Raw genomic sequence first — 12,706 nt, forward strand, 5'->3', positions numbered from 1 at the left:
AATTACAGAGCTCAATCCCTTTAACAAATCTACAGAACTCTACGGCCCTCAAAGGGTTTAATGGTTGTAAACCATCTGTACTGGCAAATAATTTTTTTTAGAGATTTATTTTATATTAATTATATTTCTTTAAAAAAAAAAAAAAGTTTAATTTGGAAGCAAACAGAACCCACATCACCCCAAACCTACATAAAGTAAATCACACTGATAATTTGGATATTTATTTTTTATTCATAGAATTTCCCTGATTGTCCATTCAGAATTTGTTCAGTCCATCCTGAACAAATACATTCACTTCATGATGAAACTTGCATAGAATTTGTGTAGAATCAGTAGCCTGAAGATCTTCTATGTTTCTTCATTTGATAACTAATTGAAAGAAATATCTCATGTTAGTTTCTTGTGAGGCACAAGAGCTACTTACTTTCAATTAGCAATTCTAGAAAGTTAACCAGATGATGTCAATATATTTAATAACTGAGGCCATAAATACTCACAAGTCCATAGTCATCAACATATGTATACTTCTGGTCTCTGTAATGATGCTTTCTTCTCATACATGTCAGGACGATCCAATCACATATAACGTTCACCTGAAATGGACCACAAAAGATTTTATTAATATAATTCTAATTATTGTAATCCAGTAAGTAACAGACATACGTACCAGGCCTAGAAGGGCCAAGCCTGCACCAATATTCAGAAGTGTTGGTACAATATTAAATTTTCCTGCCTGTAGAAACAAAAGAATAGTATGTGTTAAAGAGCTACATTTTAATGCTAACCTGCATAACAGGAGTCGAATTTATAACATTAGAAATGTCAAAGCGTCTCACCTGGCCAAATACCATGACGTCAAAGCGAATACCATATCCCTTGATAAGTGTCCTGGACTCTTTGCCATCATTGTTCTTGTAATATTTAGCAAATCTATAGAGATTTGACCAAACCACACTCATTTAATGCAACCTTCCTCTGAGGAACCACTTTTATTAACTGCAAACACCTCTTACCTGAAGTTGTAACCTGGTGCCACAGTATTTTCTGGGTCTTTGTTGTCTAGTCTGCGGAAAGCGTAGACAGGAACACACCAGCTCTGTGGCATGTCAAGGTCACAATCCCACCGGATCTGAACTCCCATCACTCCCCCCTACACAGAAGGAAACGTGCACACACACACACACACAAACAAAAAAACACCAAGCATGACATTAAAACATTTTATAACATGAGTTTGAAACAGCAATGGCAGATAAATATAAATTAAGTGTCTGACATGGACAGCCATGGTCTGAAAATCCTCATCAGCTTCTCCGACAATGTCTTTGAGTCTGAAGATTGGGCAGTCAGGGTCTGTTTCACGGCTGAACACACACTGTGTCAAGTAGGAGCTATTTATATTTGGAAGGATATTCCTTCTGTAAGGACAAAAGGAACACATTTTATTCAGTTCATTTACATTGTTTTATTTGGAAGCCATCCAAGTAGAAAAATATAATGCATTTAAAAGGCTTACTTGTTGAAGTTAAATTTGGGATATCGAATATTATTCTTGATGAGCACAGTGAAGTTTTCAGCATCTGCCAGAAGTGGTGGACTGAGAAGGCAAGAAGGGAAATAAAACATAATATTACCAACATTAGACACGTACAGTATATTCCTTCAGAAATCATTCTAAAATGCTGATTTAGTGCACAATTATCATCTTACTTAACCCAAACTTTTAAATGGAAGTTTTTCATGGTTTCCACAAAAATATTAAGCAGCACAACTGTTTTCAACATTGATAATAAGAAATGTTTCTTGAGCACCAAATCAGCATATTAGAATGATTTCTGAAGGATCATGTGACACTGAAGACTGAAGTAATGATGCTGAAAAATCAGCTTTGCTGTTATAGAAATAAATGTAAAAATATTACAATTTGAAAAGTTATTTTAAATGGTATTAATATTTCACAATATTACTGTTTTTACTTTTGATCAAATAAATGTAGCCTTGTTGAGCATAAGAGACTGAAAAACATTTAAAAAATCTTGATTGATTAATTTGCAAGACTTTACTTTGGGGGATCAACGATCTTCTCTAAAGGACACCAGGACAGCACCTCACAAGTCTTCACTGTGTCATTGTAATTGACACATCTGCCTGTCCGAACACCTGGAAAAATAAAGCGCATTGTTTTGTGTATATAAAATGATCTGCTTGCTGTCTAAACAGATGGGATTGCAAAGATGACAAGTCACAGTAATGTCATAATTCATAATGTAAATACTGAAGCCATACCATCCCCACGAGCATCATTGAAGCCTCTCTTGCAGTCCCTGTGAGAGGTGCATATGGATGCTGGATTTGGATTCTAAGTCACACAAATTTAAAATAAGTTTTCTATTATTTAATTGCGCTTTTTTATATGAAATATTTCATTTTACAATCACAAAAAAAATATCTTTTTGGTATTTGATTTCAGCCAGTAAGCTTTGTTTTACTTTTTATTAAGTGACAAACGAACAGAATACTTCCCATAATGGCTCACCTCTGCACATTTGGACTGTGTTTGGTTAGGGGTGATAATCATGTTGGTCAGCACAAAGAATGAGCCATCCTCCTGAAACATTCAAAAGCACGTGTTTTCAAGTAATATCGAAAATATACTTCCTCATAACTGAACAATGCCCAGTATTTTTAGTTTTTTTAAAAAGTGGATACTTCTAATACAGAGGCTTTCTTAAATTTGAAAAGGGGTCACAACTTGAGCTCTTTAACTTGACATTATTTACTGTATAGCATACAACCGTAGGCAAATTAATTTGAATAGGGAAATTTTGTGGGTTTTAACACAACATATGTACTCATGCTTGTTTGGTTTGGAAAATTAAATTCTAGCTGAGGTGTGAGTATTGAGTACATGTTTTGCATAAAAGTCTGCCTTTCAGATATTGCAAAACGCAACTGTTTTTATAGTTTTTCGGACCTTAAAAAGCAACCAAGTGAAATTACTCGTTTAATTTTTTTATTGTATTGACAGTGCTAGTTTGTCTTATCAAACAAGCATGAAAAGAAATACATTTAAAAAAAATTCAGCATAAGAGAAAAAAAAAAGCATAGCCTGAGTTGAGGGCCTTTGGAATATTGACTAGTCTGAGTGACAGAGCTATAAAGGTTGAAAACCACTGGTTTAAGATAATTAAAGCAAACTTGTCACACATAACATTTATTGCTTAAGATATGTTGTTCAAATACACCACAATGAAAACATACCGGTATTGTGTTTACATTTTCAAAGATTGCACACAGCCCTTAAACAGTGAACACAGCATGCAGGTGCGATTAACCAGGTATTTTGTAACCCATGAAGGTGGTGGTGGCACCAGTGAGGGGTCAGTGGACATGTAAATTGTCAAGCCTGTACCTCCTCTTTGTCAAATCGACGGACTACCTGAGGTGGGATGATGTAGTCAGCCACATCCCAGATTCGTTCGCCCAATTCAGTGGTGTTTGTTAAAGCAATTCCTTTCACTTTGGTCGTGACCGAGCTGAGGACGGTGTCCGTGTCCTGGTAGCCTTTCTTGAGAACACACACATATCTGTACCCAAATAAGGGCGTTTTTAAACGATATCATTTATTTTTAATAAAGAATAATGGTGTGTAAAATACTTACCCGATGATGTATGCTATGACTAAAGCTTGAGTGAACCGATTCAGCGTTCCCACTTTCCTGCTCCTTATCACCAATATTTTTGACGTGTAATAGTCGAAAAAACACTGACCTACTGAATCACAGCAACCTTTTTCGCTCATTATGATCGCTTGATTAAATAGTTAAAACATTTCCTCCACTGTGTTGAACTCAGTCACAAGTTCAGTAGGTTAACTTTCCACGACGCCGCAGTCCGATCCAAACTTACACGCTTCCCGCTTTAGTATCGTTTCACTTTCAGAGAGTGGAGATCCGATCATTTCCTAATTCCTACCCAAGAGCAGTTTTAAAGGAATAGTTGGCTATCAGGTGGTTCCTGTATATTATTAACATGTTTTGTTCAGTGAAATGATGATGACGTTGCTGTTTTCTGCACAATGAAAGTGAACGGTGAGAAGCTCCTTCAATAAATGCTCAGCAAGAGGCCTCCATACATTTTAATTTAAATCATTTAATAATTAAAATTCTAAGTCTTCCATAAGGTTTTCAAATACCACTGAGCTCTCACTTGACATTATTTACTGAAGTGCACAACTGTTAACAAATATTCAACCCTTAATTTGTATAGGCAAATTCTATAGGCTACAGAGTCTGAAAAAAACAATATAGGTTTTTTTACAATATAGGGGAGATTTATTGGAAAACAAATCTGACTTTTTTTTTTCCTCCACAAGAAATTAACAAAAAGTGCTCTTTGTGCAGAATTGACTAAATGTACCTTCTTTTTATCCACATGAAGGTAAAATAGACAGAGACTGGTGACGAAATATAACTTTATTGACAGTATTTGAGAGATTTATGGGGAAAAAAACCTTTTCTACACAAGAAATTAACAAAAAGTGCTATTCGTGCAGATTATATGCTGCAGGAAATCACATAATATCTGATTACATGCCATTAACACACAGGGAGGAAACATTCCTCCCAGCTCTTTCCCATGGGCGTTTAGTGATTTTCTGGAACAATGCTGTATTGAGTGTCTGTGTGTCCTTGCCTAGTTTTTTAAACGATAAGGTCACGGTGAGTGCAGCCATTCCGAATTTGAAAGTAAACACAGCTGGAAACATGCGATTTAACAGTTTGATTCTTTTTATGAGGTAAAATCTACACAGAAACATTAATGTTTGTCATATGATTGTCTTTATGTCATATACAATTTAATAAAAGCTAATTTCATTCTTAGTGGTTAATGAAAATGGAAAGTATATGGAATTACTGAGAAAATTATAAAGTATATTTTGTATAATTATAAAGTTTCATGAATAACTGGCTGTTTTAACCAGCAATGTCTGCCAGTTTGTTTATGAGAGGAAATATTGTAAAACTTTGTGTTTTAAGGGGTCCATCCTTTTGGGATCCATGGTTTTCACGTCCTCCTGTAGAGAGAGGATTGCCTGGTGGGCCTCGTCAAACAGCTCAGCCCCAATTTCTTCTCTGACTCTGTCCTTCCATGCCTTGAGCTTGGGTCTGTTCTCAAACACATCCATACCAGCACCTACAGGCTGAAACAAACCATCAGAAATGACAAGGCATTATCAAATATGAATATTGTGTCAGATATTATTCCCCCTAAATTCTCAGGTTATCATTTTGCTTTATCTTGAATTGAATGGATACCTGCATGATTTCCACAATAGCAACCAGGTCAGCCAATGAGATCTGATCACCAACAATGAACGGTCTGTCTTGCAGGAACTTCATCTCAAAAAGTTTCAGTGATCCGTCAAAATTCTCTACTGCATTGTCGATCTTTTCTTTAGGGACCTCAACTCTCATAGCTTTTGGGATCAAAAGCTACAGCAATGCAAGAAAACAATTTAGTTCCATTAACAAATAACAATCAAAAAGCTAGCAGTTAGCTGAGTAGCAATTCTAAAGATTAGGTTTCAATCCCAAAGTCACAGAGCAATTGTAGTCAGCCATCAACAAGGGATTTGCTGAAATCTAAGCACTGTTCTGTTCACTAGTGCCTTCGAATAAGAACAAATACACTCACACTGAACCAGAGTATCCTGGATCCATATATCCGTATGGAAGAGTGTTGCCATGACAGATATTCATTTACTCTGGCACGCTTTTGCAAGTCAGCAGGGTACCAGTGGTCCGGAGTATGGAACTTCTCAGCCAGGTACATCATAATCGCAACACTAAGGGATCATTTGAACAGGAAGTATCAGTTAATTTACACAATGAACAGTTTTACAGGAGGCACGAAACAAACAACAGGTGCATCTTAAACTCGACACTTATATTCATATTTATCTGGAACAGTGGTTCTCAAGTGGGAAGCCTGAATAAACTTCAAGATTTATAGAATTATTTAAAATAAAACAAGCAATAAAATAAGCTATCACAAAAAAAAAAAAAAAAAGCTAAAACCACATCAACGTCAAAAATCAAGATATTTCTTATTTCAATTTTTAATTTCTAACACAGCACAATGGAAAAATGTATTCAGACCAAAAAAGGGTCTTTCAAAAATAAATCTTTATTTTTTACTTTTGCATTATCTTACTCCTCCATGGCACAACTAGTGAATATTGGAGGGTTGGCAGTGGCACGATTCCCAGGGGTCTTAGGATTCAAAAGTCTCCAAAAATTTAGGGTAGAAGGTTCAGAATTTTGTAAAAGATGTGTAATCATGAATAAAGCTTCTTTAGATCTCATCCTCTTAGTTGTTGAATAAACACAGAAAGAACTAAGATAAAAGAAGAAATTGCTGAAACCACAGCCTCAATTATTTCAGTGAAGCTGATTTTAAACAACAAGCAGAACTTCTCAATTCATCCATGTTAGAATTCAAGAAAGACCTACAACAAAAGTTTTCAAGAGACACCATCGACTACAAAAATGTATATCCACCCTGGCTTAATCGAAGTGGCACCAAGCCATTCATGCAAGGTCCATTTTCAAGGTGAAATCCCTCACATCTCTCATATTTTTCTTTTTCTTTTTTTTTTAAGGATCATTCAAGCGACACAGACAATCATTAAGAGAATCGCACTCCTGGAGTCAAAAAGGTTGAGAGCCATTGATCTAGATTTTTTTTTTTTTTTTTTTATTAGATCTTAAATTAAATTGAAACCAAGAGATAACTTGCATTCCATCCATAGACCACATACCTTATGCAGGGATATTAACATTCTAGTATGCAGTGACTCAGTATCAGCTCTTATGAGTATGAAGACTGGAAAAGCTAGTAGTCATCAAGAAATATTATATGAAATCTTGTTTTTAAATTCAAGGGTATGTAGACAAGGGAAAAATATAACATATATGTGGATACCAGCACATGTGGGCATACAGGGAAATGAGAAAGTTGATAAATTGGCAAAAAAGGCAACAAAAAAAGAGCATGTTGACATTGAAATTAAATTGTCAAAATCAGAAGGGAAGAGTCTAGTGTGGAAAAAGATAATGGAAATATGGCAACATCAATGGGATCATGAAAGTAAAGGAAGACAACTATACATGATTCAAAATAAAGTAGGCAGTATAAGAGAGATGTCAAATAGAAGGACAGAACAAGTGGTACTAACAAGACTTAGGATTGGGCATTGTAAGTTAAGTGGAACTCTTCATATGTTAGGAAAACATCCCACAGGCCAATGCGATGAATGTCAAGAGGAAGAAACAGTTAGTCACATTTTTATGTCATGCAGGAAATTTATAAAAGAAAGACAAGAGTTGAAATATAGCTTACAAGAAATTGGTATAGGACAGTACAATTTAAAAAGTATATTAGGATGTGGAAAGAGTGAGCAAGGAAAGAAATATTTGTTTTATTTTTTAAAGAGGACTGGACTGGAAAGAAGAATATAATAAAAAAGTGACATGATAATAGACAGCAGATGGCAGTAATGTAACATATTGGATACCAACTGCCTTAAAAACCCAAGGAAGAAGAAGAAGGAAGACCACATACCTTTCAGCCAAGCAAAAGTCTCCATCTTTGATTGCTGGTGCTTTCCTTAGCACGTTGATTTTCCCAAACTCTTCACCATACTGATCACCTAAGGGGGATCAGTTACGTTTCGGTAAAATACTCATGTAATATTATCACGGTTTTTATTTTGCTTAAATACAATTAGGCACAATATAAATGTTCAAAGACGTGCAGGAACTACATAACTGTTTGATAAGCTTGACTAACCACATCTTCCACTAGGATTGCATGTAGTAGCCTAGGCGAGTCTAAAGTAACCACAACTTTCTCCACACACATAGCCTAATTGAATTGTGACAAAAGGGGAAACGATAGTTACATTTCATTTTAAAATGAAGAACTTCTAATTTAAAGCTTTTCCGTCTTATGAAAAAGTTGATGAATGCTGCAAAATCAAAGTAAAGTGCACACAAACAAACTCCACGCAGTTTTATACAAATATATCATACCGTCAAATAGCGTAATCTTCTTGTGGTCGAACTGGATGTTGTTTTTCTTGGCAAATATGTAAACAGAGCGACAGGGCTGCGAAAACAAATCCAAATAAATTTCCAAAGACATTTTTTTAAAGGACCTGACAAATACACTGAAGCACAACCCAGTCCACAACTGCAATGAAATGAATGACTGCACTGCCGCAAAAGAACTTAGGCTACTGCCTACTAACGTTAGGTTATATAACCATTACAAACCTACTACACCACACCCCGTTGAACTCTGTTCCTATTAACACTAGAGCACATCATCGTGAGTGTGCAAAGTTTTCTCACAAAGAACACAAAATGACCCAATACTGGTAACCAATACTTAATTAATAATGTCAAATGAGAAAGAAAAAACTTTGGATACATTTTTTCCATTTCTTTTCTTCCCTCTCTGGTACAATGAGCGCCATCTGTCGGACAGCTCATACAACAATAAATCTATTTTTTTTTTTCAAATTAATTTATGCATATTGCTTTGATCAGTGTCTTGTAAAACTACAGATATTGAAGAAATCCCTACAGAAGATAATACATAATACTAATAAACTACTTTCCTGACTTTAGAAAGTCTTTATAAAACTTGCTTGGAGATAAAATGGTCTATTCACTTTATACAATTTATTAATACATGTTTATTTATGTGCAGAAACACTCAATGTTTACCTTTCTTCTTGAACCATGAGACACAGAGTTCTGAACTTAATTTGTCTACTTTCCCTTGGAAGCAAATGCAACCTATGTCGTACCAAATCCCCAGAATGAATTACACAGACATTTTACTCATTTATTTTTTTTATTGTTTTTGCAAATCTTCATCTGGAAGGCTGAATCAATGTTCTAGACAAACACAGTCTGACTCTGTACTATGCCAAAGAAAATGTGTTTGAAACTGATGTCTTTAAAATAAATGTGCAATTCATAAATCACTCTAAACTGACTACATTGGCTTTGAATAATTTCTATGGCTTTTGTAAGCTTGTGATTAGATGATTATTCTTATATGGTCTGATTAGACTGATAGATGTGGTTAATATAGGTAACTGATTGATGTGGCACTTTCCCTGGAAAAGTTTGACAAACACAATGCTAATGGAATACATTATTATAATATACTCTTATAGCTTCATTTCTTCAACTTTTTAAAACTAAAAAATAGACACACCCAACCCACTATGACTTGCTATCAAAATGCTAAATGCATTTTATATTTAACATATTAGTAAACCGATTATTTTCAAATCGCATAAATTAGCTACTTTTCAAGAGAACCTGGAGATGTTAATGCTAAATATTCTTAATCCTATAAGAACACAACTTCCTTATAACCCAGCTAGCTGAATCCCAAATAGGAATCACATATGAAGAATTCACTTTCAAACAAGGAATGCCTTATAAGAAGCTCATAACTGTTCCTTTCTTCCCAATCTGCCATGGCTCCAGAGGGTAGAACAATATTAAAATACTGCAACAGAACAAAGAAGAGAAAGACAATCAGGAGTCAGGACATTATATTTTATAATGCAAACTATGGCTTGAACAAAAGTCGCTTTTAAGGCAAGTTGGTCTATCTGGTAGCCATTTTGAGTCTCAATCAGATCCCTAATTCAGTAGTCAGGGCACTGATCAGGGAGTCTGACATTTTAAGGGATGTCTCAATTGCAAAATCCTACCAGTGCACTGAAACATTTGCTCCCTAAAAGTCTCACAATGCACCATGAAAACTAGGGCTGTGCAATTAATTGAATTTCGATTTCGGCTCCCAACGATCACCAAAATAGAATAATTAGTTCACAACTGCCAACAAGTACATTCTATGTAGAATGAATGTGTGTAGTATGAATGTAATCCATATGTACTACATTTGCCCTGTTGTAATTATCATGTGACCTACCAGCGTCAATTATTTCGCTTTACTGCCATTCACAAATCCTCTCCTGTGGTCTCAAGGGTCATGGGATAGTAAAGTGTCCATCACATACACACTTCAGAATCTCGCCAGAAGTAGTAGGTCATCCTACTCTTTTATGATTCCTGTGAACTCGGACATACTTCTTTTGTCACACTGTTTTTCACCCACTATATAGTAGGGAAGTATGCGATTTCAGATGCACCTATGTTCCCTTGACTGAAATTCTGGAGCGCAACACAAAGCACGTGAGCCAACTCAACACACATAATGACACGCGATAGATGTTTTTAAAATTCAAACTATTATTTAATTATATTTCAGCATAAATATACATAATCTAGCTAACATTTGTTATTTTGTTTACGGCTGAAATGTTGCATGTATACCAAGCAAAGTGTTTATCATAATGTACTTTAAATAACATTTAAAAAATAATGTCAGAAAGACATCAGTTCTGCTGTTGTGCATAAATGCCTGTAATGTTGTTGTACAATGAGGATGGTGTCATGTCGCCGAAAATAGCGTCATCAGCAGGATTGCCAGGTCTGTGCAACAAAAGTAGCCCAAAAAAAGCTCAATGAGATTTTTTCCATCGGGCTGCCGAATTCTCTACTGAATTTGAACGTCTGGGGGGTGTTTTGTGTGTGTTAGACTGCTGAAATCATACTTACAGCGATGGAAAACCACAGACTTGGCAACACTGGTCATCAGTGTCCCAATGGCCGTATCCGAAATTGTATACTTCCCAACTATAGTAGGTGAATGTGTGACATACTTTTTTTGTATGTGACAAAAAAAGTATGTCCGAATTCAAAGTACTCATGAAAGAGTAGGCAAAAAGTACTCAGATGACCTACTTCTGGCGATTTATGAATGGCAGTGAAGCGACGCAACTGATGCTGGTAGGTCACATGATAATAAGACCATGGCGAATGTAGCCTAATACACATCCAGATTACATTAATACTAGACACACTCATGCTATTTATTCAAAAGTACCTTCTCAAGAGAGTATGAGATTTCAGAGGCAGCCAATGTGTAGTGAGCCAGGGTCCTTACCAGTGCCAGAATACATGTACATGATATACCGATTCATGACCTAAGCAACTAGTAGGGAGCTGAATGAGATGCACCCACTGATCTATACAAAATGACATTATTATTGTTATTATATAGATCAGTGGATGCACCCCATGATTTGCTACTTATTAACTTAGGGGGAGGGACAATATCAGATAGTTACGCACAATAATGTAATGTCAATCAACAATATTTTGGTCTGTCTTTCACAAAGATAGTAACAGTTGTTAAAAGTTTTCTTTTTCTTTTTGTTTATTAGATTTCAAGCTCATGTCTACACTATAACTTTTATTGAAGCAGAATAACTAAAGATCGCCAATATATTCAAAGTGTGTTCAACCCTTTGTTTCCCGTCTTTTTTGTATTAATACCGTTCATCGCTCAGCCCAAACTCTCCTTTCAGGAACTGGAAGATTTTGGCGCTGTGTTCCTTATTCTTCTCCGCAGTATCAGTCACTCCAATGGCAGACACGGACATCAACACACACGGGGAGCAGGACCCTGCGATCATCATCGGCAGGTCAGTCTTTACCACCAGATTCATCCTCTGGAGACACGGAGGCGGAATTTATATGATCAAGGTCAAGGCACGTGGAGAGAAAAATCTCTTCTGTCCATAGAAGAACCACAATTTTTTCTTTTTCTTTGCATAGCTTATTTTGTCATACTCACGTCTTCCGGTTTCCCCAACGCTGCAGCCAATGTCGTGCATAGTCTTTTCAGAAAGTCTTCTGGAAACTTGCTTGCAGGTAAGTTAGTTTCTAAATCTATGACCGGCATTTTTTTCACAAGTTTCTGCTGCCGACTTTTATACTTCTGCGTCGGACCTACGCCGGAGCCTATACGCCGTAGGCAACGTGTTGGTTTTAATTTATACTTCTGTGTCGTTGTCCGCGTTGACGCGTACCTAGGGAGCGTGTGAAACCCCGAGGGAGGGGTTCTGGCAGACCAATCACAGCGCTTGTGTCCGCGTAGAATTGACGCGTTGTTACATTTTTGGAGAGGTGCACGTCAGGGTACGCCGTAGGGTACGCGCGCTACACACAGCCTACGACGTAGCTACGGCGGCAGTTCGACGCAGAAGCATAAAACAGGCTTAATGTGTGAGAAGAACGACCCGTTACAGCCTCTTCTTCCGTGTGATGCACCGCCCTCTCTGATTGGTTGAAAGACAGAGACGCCTCTTCACCGAGCTCTGTGATTGGTCAGCGTGCCGAATTCCTTTCACGCCTCTTGTACGGATGAGATTTAAACGGGTTGAATCAAAGATTTTTTGTCAAAATTAATGTCAATGAAATTGCAATGTTACAAAATAGTGTTTCTATTCTGCATACTGAATCCAATGCTCTGTTCCTTCTTGTTTGTGTAAAGTAAAAAATGCTGTCAGTATTTGTTTTTTCTTTACTGACAAACCAAGAGATTGTGTAATCAAGTCTTGCTGTGCAAATTTAGTTAGGAAAGAGTGCCATATCACTAGTTATCAGGCTTTTGTTTTGTAACTCTATTAGATCCTTGTAAGTCATTAACAGATCATTATCAAACGGCATACACTGTTTCACGTGCACATGAAAACTTACACATCAGA

At 36.4% G+C, this 12,706-nt stretch overlaps 3 protein-coding genes across 3 annotated transcripts; all 3 read right to left on the bottom strand.

The window, feature by feature from the left end:
• Positions 1 to 206: 206 nt before the first annotated feature.
• On the bottom strand, positions 207 to 4,086 carry p2rx4a (purinergic receptor P2X, ligand-gated ion channel, 4a). The gene is made up of 12 exons (XM_084388252.1): positions 3,663 to 4,086; positions 3,440 to 3,587; positions 2,537 to 2,608; positions 2,287 to 2,359; positions 2,064 to 2,160; positions 1,517 to 1,597; positions 1,277 to 1,418; positions 1,014 to 1,150; positions 837 to 930; positions 668 to 733; positions 498 to 593; positions 207 to 369 (listed from the first exon to the last, which is right to left on the bottom strand). Exons 1-12 carry the CDS (start codon positions 3,800 to 3,802, stop codon positions 349 to 351), a joined length of 1,167 nt encoding a protein of 388 aa, XP_084244378.1. The 5' UTR covers positions 3,803 to 4,086; the 3' UTR covers positions 207 to 348.
• A 374-nt stretch (positions 4,087 to 4,460) lies between these two features.
• gstt1b (glutathione S-transferase theta 1b) lies at positions 4,461 to 8,551 on the bottom strand. Its single transcript, XM_084388255.1, has 5 exons — positions 8,097 to 8,551; positions 7,627 to 7,714; positions 5,698 to 5,848; positions 5,319 to 5,495; positions 4,461 to 5,203 (listed from the first exon to the last, which is right to left on the bottom strand). Exons 1-5 carry the CDS (start codon positions 8,206 to 8,208, stop codon positions 5,003 to 5,005), a joined length of 729 nt encoding a protein of 242 aa, XP_084244381.1. The 5' UTR covers positions 8,209 to 8,551; the 3' UTR covers positions 4,461 to 5,002.
• A 355-nt stretch (positions 8,552 to 8,906) lies between these two features.
• On the bottom strand, positions 8,907 to 12,276 carry ddt (D-dopachrome tautomerase). The gene is made up of 3 exons (XM_084388257.1): positions 11,794 to 12,276; positions 11,493 to 11,668; positions 8,907 to 9,594 (listed from the first exon to the last, which is right to left on the bottom strand). The coding sequence occupies exons 1-3, from the start codon at positions 11,899 to 11,901 to the stop codon at positions 9,522 to 9,524; spliced, it is 357 nt and encodes a 118-aa protein (XP_084244383.1). The 5' UTR covers positions 11,902 to 12,276; the 3' UTR covers positions 8,907 to 9,521.
• Positions 12,277 to 12,706: the final 430 nt, after the last annotated feature.

The sequence above is a fragment of the Rutilus rutilus genome (assembly GCF_951802725.1).
Source record: "Rutilus rutilus genome assembly, chromosome: 18".
In the NCBI taxonomy this organism is placed as follows: Eukaryota; Metazoa; Chordata; class Actinopteri; order Cypriniformes; family Leuciscidae; genus Rutilus; species Rutilus rutilus.

What these genes read in the sequence shown, in the direction of transcription:
- p2rx4a (XM_084388252.1), bottom strand. Translation starts at nt 3,802, where the DNA reads ATGAGCGAAAAAGGTTGCTGTGATTCAGTAGGTCAGTGTTTTTTCGAC. An exon ending in CAATGATGCTCGTGGGGATG is followed by an intron (nt 2,161 to 2,286) that starts GTATGGCTTCAG and finishes TTATTTTTCCAG; the next exon opens with GTGTTCGGACAGGCAGATGT. An exon ending in AAGATCGTTGATCCCCCAAA is followed by an intron (nt 1,598 to 2,063) that starts GTAAAGTCTTGC and finishes TTGCCTTCTCAG; the next exon opens with TCCACCACTTCTGGCAGATG.
- gstt1b (XM_084388255.1), bottom strand. Translation starts at nt 8,208, where the DNA reads ATGTCTTTGGAAATTTATTTGGATTTGTTTTCGCAGCCCTGTCGCTCT. An exon ending in GACTTTTGCTTGGCTGAAAG is followed by an intron (nt 5,849 to 7,626) that starts GTATGTGGTCTT and finishes ATGATCCCTTAG; the next exon opens with TGTTGCGATTATGATGTACC. An exon ending in CTATTGTGGAAATCATGCAG is followed by an intron (nt 5,204 to 5,318) that starts GTATCCATTCAA and finishes GGTTTGTTTCAG; the next exon opens with CCTGTAGGTGCTGGTATGGA.
- ddt (XM_084388257.1), bottom strand. Translation starts at nt 11,901, where the DNA reads ATGCCGGTCATAGATTTAGAAACTAACTTACCTGCAAGCAAGTTTCCA. An exon ending in CGTTGGGGAAACCGGAAGAC is followed by an intron (nt 11,669 to 11,793) that starts GTGAGTATGACA and finishes CCGTGTCTCCAG; the next exon opens with AGGATGAATCTGGTGGTAAA. An exon ending in TTTGGGCTGAGCGATGAACG is followed by an intron (nt 9,595 to 11,492) that starts GTATTAATACAA and finishes GTTCTGTTGCAG; the next exon opens with TATTTTAATATTGTTCTACC.